This window comes from Schistocerca nitens, chromosome 1 (genome assembly GCF_023898315.1).
Source record: "Schistocerca nitens isolate TAMUIC-IGC-003100 chromosome 1, iqSchNite1.1, whole genome shotgun sequence".
Taxonomy (NCBI): domain Eukaryota; kingdom Metazoa; phylum Arthropoda; class Insecta; order Orthoptera; family Acrididae; genus Schistocerca; species Schistocerca nitens.
In genome coordinates this window covers 637,384,808-637,407,089 of record NC_064614.1, presented here as the reverse complement: position 1 = coordinate 637,407,089, position 22,282 = coordinate 637,384,808, and the positions used below count along the sequence as shown (strand labels likewise).

At 36.9% G+C, this 22,282-nt stretch overlaps 1 protein-coding gene across 1 annotated transcript in view; it reads right to left on the bottom strand.

The window, feature by feature from the left end:
• LOC126192064 (collagen alpha chain CG42342-like) overlaps positions 1 to 22,282 on the bottom strand; it is a 660,839-nt gene that overhangs the window by 207,624 nt on the left and 430,933 nt on the right. The window contains exons 19-20 of the mRNA XM_049932580.1: positions 17,574 to 17,636; positions 11,147 to 11,173 (exon numbers count right to left, since the gene is read on the bottom strand). Coding sequence (XP_049788537.1) covers positions 11,147 to 11,173; positions 17,574 to 17,636 — 90 coding nt within the window. The remainder of the gene's footprint in view (positions 1 to 11,146; positions 11,174 to 17,573; positions 17,637 to 22,282) is intronic.

Here is a 22,282-nt window from a genome sequence, read left to right as displayed (position 1 = left end):
TATTCAGTGTCCCCTCGACGATCACCAGTGGTGTACGGCCAGTGTAGGAGATCGCTCCCCACACCATGATGCCGGGTGTTGGCCCTGTGTGCCTCGGTCGTATGCAGTCCTGATTGTGGCGCTCACCTGCACGGCGCCAAACACACATACGACCATCATTGGCACCAAGGCAGAAGCGACTCTCATCGCTGAAGACGACACGTCTCCATTCGTCCCTCCATTCACGCCTGTCGCGACACCACTGGAGGCGGGCTGCACGATGTTGGGGCGTGAGCGGAAGACGGCCTAACGGTGTGCGGGACCGTAGCCCAGCTTCATGGAGACGGTTGCGAATGGTCCTCGCCGATACCCCAGGAGCAACAGTGTCCCTAATTTGCTGGGAAGTGGCGGTGCAGTCCCCTACGGCACTGCGTAGGATCCTACGGTCTTGGCGTGCATCCGTGTGTCGCTGCGGTCCGGTCCCAGGTCGACGGGCACGTGCACCTTCCGCCAACCACTGGCGACAACATCGATGTACTGTGGAGACCTCACGCCCCACGTGTTGAGCAATTCGGCGGTACGTCCACCCGGCCTCCCGCATGCCCACTATACGCCCTCGCTCAAAGTCCGTCAACTGCACATACGGTTCACGTCCACGCTGTCGCGGCATGCTACCAGTGTTAAAGACTGCGATGGAGCTCCGTATGCCACGGCAAACTGGCTGACACTGACGGCGGCGGTGCACAAATGCTGCGCAGCTAGCGCCATTCGACGGCCAACACCGCGGTTCCTGGTGTGTCCGCTGTGCCGTGCGTGTGATCATTGCTTGTACAGCCCTCTCGCAGTGTCCGGAGCAAGTATGGTGGGTCTGACACACCGGTGTCAATGTGTTCTTTTTTCCATTTCCAGGAGTGTATTTGTGAGTGGAACAGCGAAGGAGATGAGTAGTGGGGGTGTGAGAGACCCTCCACCAAGTGCCGTAAGGTGGATTGTGGAGTATTGATGTAGATGTAGAGCAGGCTGAGGTCAAGAGCATTACAGGAGTGATGCATGTGTTACAAAGATAACTACCATCTGCATGGTTCAGAAAAGCTGGTGCTTGAGAGAAGGATCCAAATGGCTTAGGTTGTGAAGTAGCTATTGCACTTGAGCACATTGTGATCAGAAGCGTGTTCTGCCACTGGATAGTAAACTCTGCTCTCAGCCACAGTTTGGAAGTCATCATTCATTCTCATGGACAGCTTATTGGTGGTCATTCCAACATAAAATCCAATGCAGAAATTGTGGCAGGGCTGGAATACGACATGGCTGATGCCACAAGTAGCCCTGTCTCCAATGAAATGGCATAAGCCTGTGACAGGACTAGGTTAGGATGTGCTGGGTGACTGAATCGAGCAGGTCTTGCGCCTGTATCTTCCACAGGAATGTAACCCCTGTGGCAGGGGGTTGGGGGTGGGAGTCGAATAGGAATGACTATAATGTTGTGTAGGTTGGGGGTGTGTGGTGTCATACCACTTGACTTAAGGAGGAATGGGAAGAATTGTGGGCAGGATGTCTATTTTCATGCCTTGAAACAAGGCACAGGATACATTCAAAGAAGTAACTAAACCAAGGTGAGACAACAGTCGATTTGAAGGAAAACTGAATGCCTAATTAGAGACTAATCATTGAGAGAGAATGACTGTAAAGACTGAAACTAGCCAATTGAGAAGAGATTTTTATAAAACTATGCAAGAGGTAATAACTAAGTGCCATGAAAGCTCTAGTAAGCTTAAGAATGAAATCACAGCAGGTTTAGCAGTAGTACACCAAAAAATGGACAATCTGTTTATTAACACTAAAACACCTGTGGATTAAACAACAAGAAAACAAACAGGAGCTATTTGTCCTCTTGAGGAAGGAATCTCTGAGTTAAATGACTCTTGAGAGACAGCTTACAAAAATCAAAGTTTCGTGACTGAGAAAACAGAATAGTAGTTCAAGTCAAGTAAAATCTGATGCAACTGAACAAGACACGTTGGGAAAAAATTGTTGGTTACAAGCTAGCAAAATGGAATCCTGTTTAGAGACTTATTTATGTGAGATCAAAGAAGTGTAATCAATACTTAATGGAAGAGTTAAGGAAGAAAAGAGTAATATAACTACCAAACAATTACCTAAAGTAAAGGATCAAGGCTTATGCAGAATTACTGCGGTTATGAGAAACTGAAAGAAACAAAAAAATTAAAATTACATAATTCAGCTCTATATGATCCAGCTGATGGTTTACATGCAGTTATATTTTTAAAGTCAGTCCAGTGTGTATTTCCTACAGGTTGGTCAAACAACAGAAAAAACAGATGATTTGTAGGTTACCTACAAAATGATGCTGCACAATAGAGATTCATGTCCCAAAGTAATTATGAGGTATTCAAAGAATTTAAATCAGCCCTTAACAACCAATTCTGATTGGATGGGCCTCAGAGTAATTAAGTTTAGAAATTCTGTCTCCGGGTAAATACACTAGAATGTATGGCGTTTTCAGTCATTCTTTTGGAAAATATTTGAATCTGAATGAGTATTTAGATGATTCTGTAAGTTCTGAACACTTTTTTCATTGTTAAGTAAGTTGATCACCACTCTATGTAAGTGAGAATGTAAGTGACAGAAACCTGTGGTGTCCAATTGCTGCATGTGAGGCAATTAATTTTTCACATGGGGGACTTGAATAAATGCTTTGTGTGTGGTGTTCCTCATGGTAATCAGAGATAAGACTGCAAAAGTATTTTTTTATTCGTTTGAAAGATATACTTTTACACACTATTTATTTTCATAAGGCAAGTTAGCCTTGATAATTCATTTGCTTACTTTAAAAAAGAGTAACATTATTTGTCTGTTTATCTGTTATACTTTATGTTAATAGAATTCAATTGCTTTAACTGCAGTAGCAACAGCTTGAGAGTGTTTAAACATTATTGTTGGTAGAGTGCAACAGAGGAGATATTAAAAATCCAAGGCATTGTCTCAATGTGACTGTGAATTTAAGTGACATTCTCAGAACTACTTTCATAGAGATCATCAATAAACAGTGTATAAAAAAGGACAAGAATAAATTTTTTATCTTTAATTCTTGCCAACAGAATTTGACCAAGAGAGCTTTCAGCCACAGTGATTAATTAATAATATAAATGGTGGATGGTGTTTATTCCCACTGCTGGCATTTATTGTTAATATTTTAGGAGACATTTTCTTGTAGAAGAGGGTAGTACGAATGGTAACGTTGCTGATACTGATGTTTAAGCAACCTTATAAATAGCAAAAATTGTTAATGTAATCATATACTGTAAAAAGAGAAATTTATGCACATTAGACTGTAGTGTGAGAAGCACTACTCCAGTGGTTCCTAAAGGCTAGATGAAAATGAAAATAAATATTCTTAATTCACCTTCACAAACTAACCATTGTTGACAGCTGATTTGTATTGATGGTGAGTGGAGAGGGATGATATATTATGTGGAGTAAGAAATTTAAAATGCTAATACGTAGAAACAGTTATTAGTTTTAGTGAAGTGGAGTGTAAGATTGAGTGACATAGTTCTCAATTTTTAAGAAAAGTAAGGACCTGACATGGTTAGGTACGTATGGTTTCCTAAGTGAACTATTAAAATATTCTTAATTCATCTTCACAAACTAACCATTGTTGACAGCTGATTTGTATTGATGCTGAGTGGAGAGGGATGATATATTATGTGGAGTAAGAAATTTAAAATGCTAATACGTAGAAACAGTTATTAGTTTTAGTGAAGTGGAGTGTAAGATTGAGTGACATAGTTCTCAATTTTTAAGAAAAGTAAGGACCTGACATGGTTAGGTACTTATGGTTTCCTAAGTGAACTATTAAAATATGCTAAAACATTTAGAGTTGGAGACTGGTGGTGAGGGGGAGAGTGGAGCCTACACACATAGAGAGATGCAGGTGTGCTCTGGAGCCTTGTAGTTCACTGAGTGCACAGTATTTTGCTTTTCACTCCATTCGTCAATGTTAACAACCACTCAGCATGTTAGCCTGATCCTTTGACTTGGTGGATTCAGCTCAATGTGCTTTAGTCTGGACCTTGGAAAATTGAATTACCTAATGATTTCCAAAATGGAATGTCCCCATGCGTGTAGGTGTGGACAAATGTAACAGTCCAGAAACATACTTTTTTTGATCCACAGCAAAGTACTAATTTTAAATATAATTGAGGAAAAATATAATTTCAAACTGTTGCTGTGTGACAGTGAAAATGCAGCAAATGGGGAAAAATCCTTTTGTTAAGATGTTTTGAGTAAACCCATTTCATGTCATCAACTAAAAACTTCCAATGTGCCACCAAGCTTTGGGTTCCAAGGGATGTACAAGCTGGAAGACTGATGACATGCTATGGAGGCACATAAAAATGGGTCAAACAGAACAGAGACCACAATGTGCTGTTACAGAGCTGAAAAAAAATAATTTTATAAAAACTATTTGTCAGACATAGTTTCATAACCACTATGGACTGGGCTATTAATGGATGCAGTAAGCTAGGATTATTCTAGTTAATAATAATGGATAGCAGTCAGCTACTATGAGGTGTAGTGCCTGTAATCTTCTATAATGAATTTATCATTTTATTTGTTACCTGTAGATCATTGGTTTGTTTATTAACTGAATTATGTGAAAATAACACTTCAAGAAGAGTATAATAATTCCAATCCCAAAGAAAGCAGGTGTTGACAGATGTGAAAATTACCGAACTAGCAGTTTAATAAGCCACTGCTGCAAAATACTAACACGAATTCTTTCCAGACAAATGGTAGAAGCCAACCTCAGGGAAGATCATTTTGGATTCCGTAGAAATGTTGGAACATGTGAGGCAATACTGACCGTGCGACTTATCTTAGAAAATAGATTAAGGAAAGGCAAACCTACATTTTTAGCATTTGTAGACTTAGAAAAAGCTTTTGACAATGTTGACTGGAATACTCTCTTCCAAATTCTAAAGGTGGCAGGGGTAAAATACAGGGAGCAAAAGGTTATTTACAATTTGTACAGAAAGCAGATGTCAGTAATAAGAGGTGAGGGGCATAAAAGGGAAGCAGTGGTTGTGAAGGGAGTGAGACAGGGTTGTAGCCTATCCCAGATGTTATTCAATCTGTATATTGAGCAAGCAGTAAAGGAAACAGAAGAAAAACTCGGAATAGGAATTAAAATCCATGGAGAAGAAGTAAAAACTTTGAGGTCTGCCGATGACATTGTAATTCTGTCAGAGACAGCAAAGAGCCTGGAAGAGCTGCTGAACAGAATGAATAGTGTCTTCAAAGGAGGATATAAGACAAACATTAACAAAAGAAAAACGAGGATAATGGAATGTAGATGAATTAAATTGGGTGACACTGAGGGAATTAGATTAGGAAATGAGATGATTAAAGTAGTAAATGAGTTTTGCTACTTGGGGAGCAAAATAACTGATGATGGTCGAAGTAGAGAGGATATAAAATCTAGACTGGCAATGGCAAGGAAAGAGTTTCTGAAGAAGAGAAATTTGTTAACATCGAGTACAGATTTAAGTGTCAGGAAGTCATTTCTGAAAGTATTTGTATGGAGTGTAGCCATGTATGGAAGTGAAACGTGGATGATAAATAGTTTAGACAAGAAGAGAATAGAAGCTTCTGAAATTTGGTGCTACAGAAGAATGCTGAATAGTATGTGTTAGATGGGTAAATCACATAACTAATGTGGAGGTATTGAAAAGAATTGGGGAGAAGAGAAATTTGTCGCACAACTTGACTGGAAGAAGGGATCGCTTGGTAGGACATATTCTGAGGCATCAAGGGATCACCAATTTAGTATTGGAGGGCGGCGTGGGGGGTAAAAATCGTAGAGGGGGACCAAGAGATGAATACACTAAACAGATTCAGAAGGACGTAGTTCGCAGGAGGTACTGGGAGACGAAGAAGCTTGCACAGGATAGAGTAGCATGGAGAGCTGCATCAAACCAGTCTCTGGACTGAAGACAACAACAACAACAACAACAACAACAACAACAACACTATTTTATTTCCATTTATTTGCAGAGTGAGCAGTTTCTTTTTATTAGTAGTACAGCTGTGTGTGAATGTGATGTTCATTTATTCTATGTTGTATCAGTAAGTGTTCTTTGAAGTTAGTCATACCTGGAGCAGCAGAAGTATCTTAGTCATTGCCATGTTATAGGGTGGGAGATTTTTACGTTAGGCCCCTAATAGTCACAGCTCACCTAAGTCAGTCTATATAAAAACCTCAGTCTTACAATTTTAGCTCTACTCATAAACCTTACTCAATTTGCCAGAAGACTGGACTGCCATAACAGTCCGGACAAGAAGATAATAGATGCTTTTGTAATATTGGGCTACAGAAGAGTGTTGATTATTAGATGGGCAAATTGGATAACTAACGAATAAATACTGAATCAAACTGGCAAATATGGAAATTCATGGTACAACTTGATTAAAAGAAGGGATTGACTGATAGGAGATTTCTTGAGGCATTAAGAAATAGTTAATTTGGTCATGGAGGGAAATACATGAGTAAAAGTTGTAGAGAGAGACTAACTCTTGAATACAGTAAGCAGGATCAAATGAATGTACATTGCAGTAGTTATCTCAGGGCAAAGAGGCTTGCACAGGGGTGACTACTATGGAGAACTACATCAAACCAACCTTTGGACTGAATGCAACAACAACAACAACAACAACAACAACAACAACATTATATTACTATGGTTATGGTTATCAACTTATGTGGGCTGTAAATAACACAGTGACAACATTGATAGAACACAATATTTAATGAACTAACAAGTACAACTGCATTACATTTCTTTAATTTAGTCATCAATAAAGTCTTTACCTTTCTCCAAATGTCAGGAAGAAGCTGGGGACCACTGGCAAGGTGTTCTCTGCTGATGACAATGACAGAGCACCTCACTGTGTGGATTACAGATGCCATGTCATAAATTCACAGCTTCAGATTGGTTCCTTCAACTTGGCAAACAAGTCCAAGTAAAAAGAAATCGTGTCTGGTGAGTATAGAGGATCTTTCAAAACCTCCCAAGCCACCATTTCAATAGCAACTTGACACTGTTTATGACATTTCAGTGTGCATTGTCATGCAACACATCAGGATGATCATCTTGCAATGGACATGGTTTGGTTTTATCACCTGCGTGGACTCCAATACTGCATCCAAAAATCAGCAATAGTAGTCGCTGTTGACAGGCTGTCCCTCAGCCAACAGCATGCTTAAGAGTAATAGCTCAGAATCATATGCCACAATCAACATAAGCTTCACGCAACTGGGTTTCTGTTATAATTTATGTGGATGTGGCAGACCTCTGTAATACCATGCATTCGACTCATGCTTTTAATTCAGCTCACAGGCTTGTTTCCACATCTCTTAAATGGTGACAATATTCTGCAATGAGTCTCCTTCATTGCGGTATTTGTCCAGATGGATGTCATTCGGTGCATACTGGTGCCATTTCTGTACACTAGTGAGTCAATGTGAAATGCAATGTTCTTCATGTTAAGACATTTTGCCAGTACACGCCACACTGTTTAATGACTGAGACCAACCTCCACAAATAACTTCCAGACAACTCTTTGATGGTCTATGGAAATGAGACCACTTAAGATGTCAATCTGATCTTGAGGAATGGATAGCATATCTGTACAGTGCAAATCTGCAGTCGGATTCCCACATGATATGTCTTGACACATTGTGCAACCATCCTATATGATAATGCATTCCCGCCAAAGGCTTCATGTAATCCTTGACAGCATTCTGATGAATTTTTGCCATGAGAAACCTCGATTTTAATCCACAAACATTAATTACCTTTTGAAAACAAACTTGCTTTAGAATAGTGAAATCAACACTTGTCACTTCAGTGCCAGCTGGGAACAGTTCCAGCAGGATGCTCCTCAAACGCACATTACACACCACAGCATTGCTACAGGATAGCTCTTATATCCTATTTGCACGTGTCTAACTCCTGTGATTGTCTGAACTGGACTATGTTGCCACTACTTTATTTACAGCCCTCATAGGCTCCCAATAGTGGCACTTATCTATATCAATGAAAATAAACAAGCTACATTTAGTTACAGTTTCTGATCATACCTACAAGCCTTTTACATGGGTTTGAGAAACAGAACCTCATGTTTATAGCATAACTGTGGGTTATCTCACAGTTTGACTGCAGAGAAAGTCATGTTATATTTAATCTACCAAATGAAATCTTACAATAATTAAGTAATAATAGATAGGATGTCATTATAAACTATGACCTTTCCAGTGACTTTGATCGTGTGCAAAACAAGATTTTACTTGGGTACATGTAATAATATGGCATTAATTGCATCCCTCTTAAATAGAATTAATTTTAATTACACAACAGAAAACTATAAGTGGTAATTCTTAGGAGTCAGATGATGTTTCTAATATAGTACCAAAATCTTGCACTTGTCTGGTAGAAGCACCTTTGCACTACCTTTGTAGATAAATAAATCATTCTATAAAATTTTTCTTGTGGGTTTAAATAAGTAGTGACATAAACATATAAGAATTCAGATAAACAAAAATCTCCAATTACACACCCATGTCTCTAACTCTAATACTTTGGAAACCAGCCTACACTTGATTAGTGATTCGGTTTACAGTATATAACTTGTTATCAGGCTCCCATTTTAACTTATGTGCTTCTCTATTGAGAAATGCTTAAATGGCCTCAAAACAAGGGCCTAGTTGTACTAAAACAGTGATAGCTATTGGGTTGGTATATTCTGTTACGTCTTTAGGGACTTGACTGTACAGACCATAAACTTCTATTTAGGAAACCAAAATGTTACAGCACATTGCATCTCTGTTGCATGGTTGGAGTTTTATGTTCATGAAACAAAGCAAAATATCTGTTGACAAACTGCAACAAAAGAATATAATCAAGCTCAGATTTAAGAAGCAAAATATAGGTCTCTCAAGGACCAGTAATGGATATCCATCTTTTCATCTTACAAAACGATCTTTCAATGACTTTGAAGAATTGTTCCAACTTTGTAATATTTACAAGTGAACAGGTGTCCTAAACAAAATGAGCCAATCACACAACTGATAGTCAAGTAGGCCTGAAAATGAACTTTTCAAACAAGCACAAAGAATGTGAAGCTTCAACAATTTCCCATTAAAGATGTCAGACAGCAAATGAAAAATATGTGTAAAATGCATTGAGGTACAGTTAGCTAGTAAGCTAATGAAAGCAGCTCAGTTCAGTATGTCTGCACTTAGAAGTACCTCTGTTGTGTGAACTTGAAGACAAGGGAACAAACTGATTTTGAATTCTTTTGCTCCCCACTGTCTTACAGAATTCTCATCTTGGGAAAAATGAAGTTAAATGAAATAACAATATTACAAACAGGATAGTTGCTACTCACTATATAGCAGAGATGCTGACTTGCAGCTGGCTCACACAAGCTTTCAGCCAACAAGGCCTTTGTCAGAAATAGACGACACACACACACACACACACACACATGACCACAGTCTCTTGTAGTTGGAGCCAGACTGTGGTCATGTGTGTGCAAGCTGCATTTGCTTGTGTCTATCGACCACAGTCTCTTGCAGTTGGAGCCAGACTGTGGTCATGTGTGTGCGTGCTGCATTTACTTGTGTGTGTGTGTGTGTGTGTGTGTGTCTGTTGTCTATTTTTGACAAAGGCCTTGCTGCCAAAAGCTTATAGCATGACAGTCTTTTTGTTGTGCTTATCTACAACTCAGCATCTCCACGATATGGTGAGTAACAACTATCCTTTTCATGATATTGTTACATTCCATCCTAGATTTTCCGTTATTTGCTAAATGAAATATTCATCCAGCAAATGTGGGTAATAAGGCCATTGTGGAAGGACATAACCAAAAAATCTGCAGAGGCCTCTTCAAAGATCTTGGAATTCCTTTACACACATCTCATTGCATTTACTCCCTAATAATATTTGTTGCTAACAGTTTCACTTCAGTAATAGATCATAACACCATCGTAAAAGACAGAAAATAATTTTCATGTATATTTGTCTACAATTCAGAGTGGTAGGCCTATTCTGTATTTGAGTGTGAATGTCTTTGGTAAAGTACCATCAGCAATAAAAAGAGATGTTGAGAATCCCCATAAATCAAAAATAAACTATTCCAGAGTACCTACTTCTTTTACATATTTTCACATTTCCTGGATTCTAAAAATGAACATTTCTGTTAAGTTTATGACAAGTAACAATGTTCATTGCATGCAGAGCTTTGTTGTTAAAATCCTTTAACCATCACATGTTAAGTTACTAGTTGGAGAGAAACAGTTCTAACTTAACTTTCAAAAGTACCAGCTTTCTTATTAATTTTATTGTGTTGAATTTATTCTAGGTAAGGACAGATTTTTCACACAATATGAACAGTAATTAATTATTAAAAAAGAACAGAAAATTCTGTTTGTTATTTTATATCTGTACTTGTTACACATCCCTGAAATTTCTCCTTCATGGTGGCATTGAAGTGGCATGATGATTCAGTGAATACCTACATCTTGAAATATTAAATTTTATTTTCAAAATATTTTTTAGAATTATTATTAGTTAGCAACACGAAGGAAGCTCTGTTTTCAAGAAATGTTTTTTCATAGTAAAAATTTCCTTTACTTTTTATAGAGAAAAAGATATTTTTAATCACAACATGATTCTTAAAATTTTGTATGGTGTAACCACAAACCTGTCACATGTAGCCTCTACTAACAATCAATCCCAAATGGCTCAAATACAACTATGACTTGATAGAGAAAAATCAGCAAAGCCGTGGCTAGAGAAATAGGACTTTTAGAAGAAGTCTGAAAAGTCTGTGTGGATGTGAACATCACTCAACCCAACAGGAAAGACAGCATTTTAGTTCCAAGCTGACACTCACCATCAGTGTTTATCCTTACACAATGTATAACACTACTGCAAGCACAGCGAGTTTATATGATACGTTTCACATTTTATTGGAAAGCAAAGTTGTGACACTTAATTATTTTAAATATAATAGTACTTATTAAATATTTATATTTATTTACAAATGATGTGTATTGTACTACAAAGTTGTCTCAACATACCTTCATGCCATCGAGGCCTGATGGACCCTACAATAGGAAAAAGATAATAAAATAAAATAAAATAATGTCGAAACAATACAAACAAATAAAACCATAAAAAACTCAAACCAAAACCATGTCATTTATTTGTGTTAAGTAACCCTTTCACTGTGAGTACACGTTTCATTTCTTTCTTACTGTCTCCATTTTTTCAAGAACAGGATATATTTAAAACATATATTTTCTTAATGTTCTTTGCCAATGCTAGTTACTTGATGACAGTTGACCTGTTAAATTTAGATTATAGCATGTTGAAAAGCCTTAGGAAATCACTTTCTTCCATCATTAAGTTCGCCAGTGAAAGGGTTAATAAAAAAAAAGAAAGAAAAAAAGAAAAGCAATGATGGTGGCAGCAACATCCAGTCAATCCAGTGACGTGATACATACTAAAAGAATACAGACAAGCTAGAAGCAAAGAGTCAGGAGTGTGACGTGTGGTAGTTACTATTGTGGCATGGGCTTTACATGTTACCTGTTATGGTAAAAACACATCTTTCTCTTTCAGTGACTGCATCTGAACATACACTTCCCTGCTTTACTATTTTTCTGTAAATTATCCAGGGATACATCAGAGTAACAGATATGGATGGAGAAAGTGATATTATAACAATATGACTGTTCTTTAGTTTCAAAATTGTGTTTTTCTTTGCATCTCACTTTAAGTGTGCCTTGTCAAGTAATACTAGTTAAATTATATGAGAAGGAGTTAAAATATGGCATGTACGGTTGCATACTTACTCATATCTCACAGAGTCCCTTTCAACTTTTCTGCTAAAACTGTGGAACAATTTTTATGAATATGAAACATTATACAGTCAGCTAAGCAAATAATTTTTCACTGAGAGCTGTTTTAAATATGTGGTCTAAAATAATACATGAGTTCCTTTTTTAACATCATTTATTGTTATAGCTGACAGTTGTTCATGAAAATCATGTCTATATGACAAATGCCAACAATATGAAGTCTGTATCCTGAAGATGCTGTACAGATTACCTTACAGAAAAGTACAAAATGTATAGATTGAATAGTACAGCAATTTTAGATAAAAATTACAGGCAAACTGAACTTCACAAATGTTATCTGCTTAAAGTTCAGTTTACAATTATATTTCCTTTAATGATAAAGTATAAAAAAAGACTACGAAGCAAAAGTTTTGGACAAATAGGTTTATGTATCAAATGTGCACTGTATTTTGTGAATGGGATGAATTGTCATCATCAGGTGTGTTGATGGACTGATGCCAGGACACTGGAGTGGCTTCTATTTGTACAGGTAGCCAATATTCACAGGGCAGGCATTCCACACTCAAACCTCAACCTAGCCTATGCAAGGGATGTGGATGAAATATGAAACCCCACATTCACTGACTGCAGCTGTAAGTAAAAAAAATAGCTGCTCCAGCCTCCTGCCAACAATACAGCTGTGGGCTTGAAGATGAAAACTCATTATGCTCGTATTGTTGAACTACTGAACACGTCTTTGTCACAACAGTCCAGACGTTCATTTTACAGCTTCTACAGCATAGTATGTGTTAGAAAAAACTGAAGAATCAAAAGAAAATTATAGCTGTTTTCATATAAATGGACAAATGACGAACAGAAGTTAGCTAATGCTATAACAAAAATGATGAACAAGAAAACTGTAGCACTGTACTTACAGAAGCAAATTATTAAAACATAAGGAGACAATGTCAAGGAGAATCTATAAGCTATAGTAAGCATAGCATCATTTTCAGTAAATTTTGGTATTTAATTTCTAATAAAGTGCATTTTACAATGTATGTGTGCTCCCAGAGCTGCTTCAGTTTTCTAAAGAAAAATGTAAATCATCAATACAACAGAAGCTGATGGTAACTTGGGTTAAGGAATGAGTGATTAAGATACAAAAATAGCTAAAAATAGTTTAATGCATCCTAATTAACTGTATTAAAATACACTGAAAGACAAAAACTGCAAATATTCAGTACAGTGTGTAATTCAAATGGCTGTTAACAGAAAATTCCATATGCGCTCCTAAGGAAGTGAGCACTCTCCATAATGAGATGAATTGAACTTCAACAAACATCAGAGTGAAATTCAACATGGTCTTTTATAAGCCATGTATCATGGTAAGCAATGGAAACAATATACTTAATGGATGAGACACACACATTACATTGCTTTCAGCAAATGCCATTTGAGAAACAAATAGGGATAGGAAATGGGTCATGTATAGTTCTTGATAAAGGAAAACATATTTCTGCTCACAACTTCTAAATGCTTCTGGAAAGTGACCAAAGTTTTTCTCTCTCTCTCTCTCTCTCTCTCTCTCTCTCTCTCTCTCTCCCTCCCTCTCTCTCCCTCTCTCTTTCCTTTTACTGTCTCTTTGTGTACTTATTTCTCATCTAAAGTGATTTTAATGAAACTTCGAACTTTTCAGCAGATATGTGTCAAATTCATGTCTTTGGCTGCTTTTTTTGTTTGACTATATGATCAACTGTCATTGCAATGTAGCAGAAAAAAGTAGTTAGTATACAGTTATACATATCAAATCTTTCAGATAAAAGCAAATGACTTATATCATCTCTGAATATAAACAGAAGTAATTAGGTATGCATTTTACTTCAAAAGAGGACATTTCACTGTTTCAAAACTCAGTCAGGAAGAATTAAATCATTAATATCACAATATCACAGGGACCCAATATTTTACTACACAGTATTTCTGGAGTTAAGACCTGGATAAGTACTTTGTAGCAAAGATTTGCATCACAGCGTCCAGACTATTTCAGTAAAATGTCTGACATTATAAATTTATCACAATGACAATTTCTGTTGTCTATATTCGACAGTTCACAAATTGAAATGCCACGACTGTGTAACATGAAGTTATGGGAAACATTATGTGACACAAAAACATGGAACTGTTTAGGAATTTGTTAAAAGTTATTGTATTTTTATGACCACTTTATATTGCAGAAGTTACAACAAAAAATTTTACCCAAATATTTCTAAGCATTTTACTATATGCATGTGAAAATTAATAAGACAAAATGAATACAGGTGTTATTGTTGCAACGGCTTGATATTTTGAAGCATGTATATTAAGTAGCGTCACAAGCAATCTTCCTTGCCATCTACATGACAGATTGTAAACCTCACCTAATGGAGTACAGTACACGCTACTGAATTACTTAATTTTCATATTTATTTGTAGTATTTATTCTACATTTTGATCAGCAGCTGATACATTTCAATGCCTGAAAGGCCTCTCAGTTTCATACCTTGTGCTATCACACCAAACCTTTTACAATGAACGAAACAGTAAGAAAGTAGCTGGCACCCAAAACCTGTTCAGTTATTCAAAAATGGTTCAAATGGCTCTGAGCACTATGGGACTCAACTGCTGAGGTCATTAGTCCCCTAGAACTTAGAACTAGTTAAACCTAACTAACCTAAGGACATCACAAACATCCATGCCCGAGGCAGGATTCGAACCTGCGACCGTAGCGGTCTTGCAGTTCCAGACTGCAGCGCCTTTAACCGCACGGCCACTTCGGCCGGCTGTTCAGTTATTCAATGTGACCCTTTTTATTAATGAAAAGATACTTTTATTGCAAAAACATGTACACTGGAACATGTGGAAAAGAGACCATATTTCAAAACAGGACATCATTAAGTACATTCACAGACCATGTTCACTACAACTGCCACTGTTCATTAAACTATATAATAACAGATTATAACACTGTCTAAAGTGCCTTTAGCAAATAATTTTATGGAATAATTAGAAAACTAGGAACACTGCACAAGAGTTAATTATTTTAACAGCTGACAAGTGACTCTTTTGTCATTTGTTTTTGTAACAATATGATGATTTTTTTATACTTAAAAGATGTGGAATGAATTTGCTTTCTCTACAATGACTAAATAACAAAGAGTTCTGGCCAAATGTTAATACATGTTGCTGATACACAGCCCTGTTAATACAGCTGAAAAAGAAGGTAGCTCAGAATTGTTACAAAATAACTGGAAGTTTTCAGTTAAAGGTATTTTAATTTTTCATTGTTAGGCCTTTGTCGTTATAGGTACTGTGGGACTAATATTTGTATTTCTGTGTAAAATTTCCCAATGAACAACTGTTACTGCCACATCTAATCACTGAAAACTTATTCATGATAACGAATCAACTACTTTACAATTGCAAAAAGGGATTATTCATGGGTTTCAATGATTCTTCCTATTATTTTTAACTAAAATAGGAATTAAAGGATTTTATTGATGGATGCGCTTCAGTTGGGGAACACAATATCAATCCATAGAAAAATCAGAAACAGAGCTTGATATATAGATGTGTTATTTGTGCTACTGATATCAAAGCAATAATCTTAACCTGAACACTGCACAAGTTTGAACCTTATGAAACAAGATGAATACTTTTTCACTTGGACCACTCAAAACAACTACCAGGCCTTTTATTGTAGCTATATGAGAGAAATACATGAAAACTTCAACTTATTGATATCTTTCACTATGAGACAGTGTCATAACTGCATATATTTCTCATACTCCGCAAAATTAAGAGAATGGTTATTTATTATGATCTTTCTGTATTAAAAACATTAATTTTATTTTCCACCAAATTACTTGCTGTTTTCTTCAATCTTATAGGCTCCATTAACAATCTATTTCTCCTAGAGATCAAAAAATGAACTGTTTCTGGTTGATTATGTTCAAGCAGGCAGCATATTCAGCTGTTGCATATCATTCACTTTTAAACAGAAGAAGATTCCTTTTGAAACAGAAAAAGAAGTCCACAAAAATCAGAGCATGGCATATCATGCACTGGACTTGAGAGAAACAACTTAAAGCTTGAGCATAAGCCAGAAGCATTTATAGAGATAAGACTTTAGCAGCATGCATGCCAATTTATTTTCCAAGCAACAATTTCATTCTTACACTAAACATATTTCACAGTAAAGGAAGACAATCTCCCAACAAATTATTATCTTACATCTATACAGGTTTAAATTTTACAAATAAATACACAGACGAACAGTTTCATAATTTATACAATGGATATATAAAATGACAGTAGAGAAGGAATATGATGAAATATCCCCAATTTATTTTGTGTGCAGATTCACTGCATTTTACCTTGTCATCATATCAGTAAACAGTAGTTCATTAGATTGTTTATGAGAGAAATGTCTCTCAGATTAAATGCTGTCACAATGTTCCCGCATGACAAATCCAACAAAGGATGACATATCCTTTTAGCATTTTGATAAATTTTGCATGATTATTTTTAGAATTTTTAGGAGTATGTTTGTGGAATGGAATTACTGATATTCCTGTACATAATACTGCCAGGTTTAAAGAAAGGAACTTTTTACGCTGTTTGTACATAAAAAATATTCTGTCAATAGAATCTCCACCTCACTACTTTCCAGATACACCTGGATTACATTTTACACTGAAGTTAATATGCAGAATATATTCCAAAAACATCTGGAGCAAGTTATTATGATTTTGTAATTTTTTTGTGACGTGTCAGTTACGATCAACAACAGTGCATCCCTTGAGGCCTAGAAAGGGAAACTGTGAAACATACACTCTTTTCTGGAGAGTACCCTCAAACGCAACAACTGACAGTTAAATAACATTTTAGTTTCAAAATGCAGTGTGACTGATGTTGAAAACTTCATTTTTTGCAGTTTGCTTGTTGGATGAACAATAGTTTCAAATATTATGAAAACAAAATTTTGACTCGTATTATTACAGATATGATAGCCATACATCAACAAATTTATTGGCACACAAACTCACTGGCTAGCATTGTCACAGTCTCTCAAGTAGCCATATTAAATTGTACAAAATTCTTTTCTTAAGCACTGTCTGCCACATCTTCACAACTGGGGCAACTCTGTTTATATACACACACATATTTATATTAGTAATATACTGAAATATAATATTCATATAAATATATATACATGTACTGGCTACTTCTGAATATAATCTGTCATGAAGTACAATGCAAACCGGCTCTCCTTTGAAGAAATACTGTTTTCGGACCATACGACAAACATTGTTTCACTGATCTGTGTGTACCAAAATCAAGTATTACAAAACTAACATACACATGCCTAAACACACACCAACCTTCTTTAGCCAGCTTCTCTGTTAACAAATAAATATTCAATAAACTGGTTAATGTTTTTGCCCATGTGCATCAACTTTGTTGAGTCTGCAGGAGAGTGTGGGCAAGGTACAAACCGGCACCTCCAAGCAAGCATCAGGAACTGGCTGACTGTATGTTAAGACTTGAGGCACTGAATGAGTTGTGTGGCTGTTAGTTGCAGTAGATGGCTGCGCCGCCAACCAGTCTAAGAATGTGTAGACCTTACCGTGCCTCCCGTCTTCCCAACATCTCCAGGTCGACCTGGCTCTCCACGGAGTCCCATTGGGCCCTGAAGACAATAATGGTAAATACCTTAATGACCAGTGTCAGAATATTGTTCTTTGTTTGTATCAAATGGTCTTTCTATTCTGATATGCGACATTAACAAATCATTTTTAATTCATTTCTTAAGAATGCCACCTCTACTTCTCATGAATGATTTAAGTTTAACAAGCTGTGTAACTCCAGACATAATACTGACATCTTTTAGAAACACAGGAAAGAGATAATTGCTTATAACAATGAATGTAATAAGTTATATCTAAAATCAAAGATGATGTGACTTACCAAACGAAAGCGCTGGCAGGTCGATAGACACACAAACAAACACAAACACACACACAAAATTCAAGCTTTCGCAACAAACTGTTGCCTCATCAGGAAAGAGGGAAGGAGAGGGAAAGACGAAAGGATGTGGGTTTTAAGAGAGAGGGTAAGGAGTCTTTCCAGTCCTGGGAGCGGAAAGACTTACCTTAGGGGGAAAAAAAGGACGGGTATACACTCGCACACACACACACATATCCATCCACACATATACAGACACAAGCAGACATATTTAAAGACAAAGAGTTTGGCCCAAACTCTTTGTCTTTAAATATGTCTGCTTGTGAGATGTCTGCTTGTGTCTGTATATGTGTGGATGGATATGTGTGTGTGTGCGAGTGTATACCCATCCTTTTTTCCCCCTAAGGTAAGTCTTTCCGCTCCCGGGATTGGAATGACTCCTTACCCTCTCTCTTAAAACCCACATCCTTTCGTCTTTCCCTCTCCTTCCCTCTTTCCTGATGAGGCAACAGTTTGTTGCGAAAGCTTGAATTCTGTGTGTGTGTTTGTGTTTGTTTGTGTGTCTATTGACCTGCCATTGCTTGCATTCGGTAAGTCAATTCATCTTTGTTTTTAGATATATTTTTCCCACGTGGAATGTTTCCCTCTATTATAATGTAATAAGTTAATAAGACAAGATGATAAATAAATTGTATTAGCAATAGTACTGTTTCTTAAAAGAGTTCTACAATCATTGAAAAGTAGTTTAAATGAAAGAAAAAAAGTTAAATGTGAATACTTGTTTCTAATTGATTGGATGTACCTTCAGGCAATGCCTCAGTTAAGATTGAGAAAGAAGAAAATCATCACTTAAGCTCTCATAGTACTGTCATGCTGGACATATCAAGAACCATGAAATATAAAGATAAGTAATAGCAAGCTTGCTAGTAGTGCAAAAATTAAAGTTAAATTGAAATTGTAGGTTTTCATTATGTACCTGCAGAATGCGAAATGCACAGACTACGTGCTGTAAAGAGTGTGTTGCCAGCTGGCACATATATTTTTTGACAAGTGTATCATTGTCAAAGCTGGATACTGCTGTGAATTTTCTCATCCAAATTAACCAAAAATAGCAACAGTTGAAACAACTATTTTCATTAACTTAGACATTGAAAACCAATATTTTTTAAACAGACATCTCACTGTTGTGAGAAAACACATAAAAATAATGCAATTACCTGATATGTCAACCCTCAAACCCAAACATTTGTCATCTGTGTGTAATACTCGTTAGTTTAAGCAACCAGAATATCTCTTCTGGTCCAAGTTAAAAATGCAATGAGAATGAGCCTCAATACTACTTTTGGAGAGTTCACAGAAACACTCTGTATATTATGATGGAATACCGTTTCTTGGAAGAAGAACATGCCAAAGGCTGGCTGGCTACAGCCCTAGATAATTGTCTAATTATGGGGCAAAGTAAGCCTCTAACAAATGATTACTCCTAAGAATGTCAGACCAATTCAGTCTGTAGAATACCATCTTTTAAGCCTGGATAATGAAACACAGCCCACAATACTGGAGGTTTCACTCGGACAACAATGCATGTCTGCAAGGATCAATGGAAGACTTTATCTCACAAAATAAAAATATAATTCAGCATTTAACAGGCACTGAAACATGAAAGAATGGTTCTTTTCAGTGTACTCTATGCTACAAGCAAAATTTTCATCTGAAAGCAGAACAATGATTGTAAGTAGTAAGTGAGCCTCTAAGTTTTCTTAATGACATCAATTCATTACAACTTTACAGGCTCACACTACAAATATTAAGAATTAAAAACAACTGTAATATATTGTCTTCATCTACATAGTTGACTTTTTGATAACTTATACTTTTACAGATACACATGACGTGCATATACTCTCATCAAGCAGCATTATGCCTCCTTGCCTTATCACTTGCTAAAACTAAATGCCTGCCCCCTTAGCTGAGTGGTAAGTGTGTCTGACTGCCATGCAGTGGGTCCAGGTTCGATTCCTGGGTGGGTTGGAGATTTCCTCCAGTCAGGGACCGGGTATTGTGTTGTCCTCATCACCGTTTCATCATCATCAATACACAAGCCACTCAGTGTGATGTCAACTTGACTGCCAAACTTCCCTAGGTGGAGACTCCCAGCCGCCAATGCCATATGATCAGCTTTTTCTAACACCAAATAACATTCAAGATCAGTGTCCTCCTTTTCTTAAGCACACTTTCCCATTTTACTATCAAGAAAATGAACAGGACAAAAAAAGAAGAAAACAGTCTTAATGATATCCATGCCATATACTTCTGCAAGCCAAGACTTGTGTTCATTACAGCACTCAACATTTTGTCTATACTTTTTGATTTTAAAATTTGTGGTTACAAATAACAGATATCCCAAATGACAAAGCTCCCTTATAATAAAGTCAACCTTACTTTACGCATCTGTTGTATAATAGGATGATTCACACCAATACAATAACATCAAAAATAGTCTCTTAGTCTGTGACATAAGTTGAAGAGTCAGGTACACTTAAATAACACCCTCACTGGAAGAGCTTTAGCAGAACACTGAAAACATGGCTGTCACCCCTCAGCCTAAGCTGCTACACATACTGTGCCTGAAAATTTAATAAATCATACACAGCATTGGTTTGGCATGAATGGTAACCATTTCCAGCATTTTCATTAAAGAGCACTTCTCCTGCTCATTAAGTAGTTGAACTTGTTTCATGTCAGACTTCTAACATTAGTCAAGTCAGTTCTACTTTGGCCATTCTCATTTAATATATTGATTTGTTTACACAAATTTCATTTATGTTCAGTGTTATTCATTTTGTTCTGTTGTCAGGTTAAATTTATAAGGTGGATTAATGATTTTCTTTTAACATGTTCTCTTCTATTATAAATGAAAATCCCCATTTTGAAAACATCATGGTCCATGAGGTAGGCAATGTAGATGTCCCTTCTGAAGTACTAACAGACACTGGTATCGAAGTACTGGAGAAGTAAACAACATTATGTCAATAAGGATAATCAATCATCAATCTAATTTCACATGTTGCTGTGTTGCTCATGGATTCCAGTTCCATCCCCCCCCCCCCCCCCCCCCCCCCCCCGTCTCTCTTGGGCATATCCGATTTCAAACATTTATACAATTTTTACATATTTTTTATAGTTCAAGTAGCAAGTATTTAACTTAGTTATTACAATTGGAGACTGGTAGAGTGAACAAATTTCTTTCTCAGTTTACTTGAATTGTGCAGTTAACATTGCTGATCGTTGTATGTGTGACTGATAAAACTAAAACTGATTGAACAAACTTAAAAATTTAATAATTTAAATGGGTTTCCTTTTAATATTGTTACAGTTTACTAAAACCATTTTCATAAAAACTTTACAACAATCATATTTTCATTACATTGCAGTTAGATATATTTTTGGCAGCAATGTCACTTGTCAAGTTATTACAAGGAAAAACCATTTCCTCTATCTTTCTTTGTCACATACAAAAAGTTAGTTAAAAATTGGAAAAGAGGACCGAAAAAGAGGACATAGAATTCATTAGTTTTGGAAACTGATGACATATTCCCAAGAAAAATAATGAAAAAGAGATGGATAAAACTGAGTAAATAGGGAAATAAACCAGGAATTTGAATCAACAGGGACAGAGCAGGAGATGAAGAATCACAAGTTAACAATGAAACAGCAATCAACTCCACCACTGCCGGCCCCAAGTCCGGGGCCTCATTTCACAAGTGATGAGGAAAGAGGAGGGGGAGGAGTAACACCTCGTTAAAAAACCTGGGTCCATCTGGCTCCGGATGGTAGCACCCTGTAAGGGCCCCTGCCTAGGGTTACTAGGTGAAACCTGGTCAACGGTCTCAAAGGCGGAAGAGGAAGTTCAGATTCCCAACGGCGGAGAGAGCGGAAGAACTACCTCCAGGACTCACAATCTTGGTTGTACATTTTGTGGCCTTTGGGCCACACCCAAAATAACTTTCATCAATCATGGAAGTGTGTGATGTAAACTATTTTACCCCAGGTGGACGATCCACCGTACGCCAGTACGTCAGCAGACATTCAGATTCTGGGGAGTCTGCAACATTGCACAAAGACAAGTCGGAGTGTCTTGGAATCTCATCCAAATTTCAATATAGGCAATCAATGTACCTAGCAACTTTCAATGCAAACTCATTGTTGAAAACTGGAAAACTAAAACATCTAACAGATATGCTAAAAAACCACAACATACTCATAACAGCCATTCAAGAAACACAATACATGGATACAGATACCTTTGATTCCGAAGGTTTTAGGATATACAAAGGGAAAGTGGGACCGAGAGTAATGAAAAATGTACCA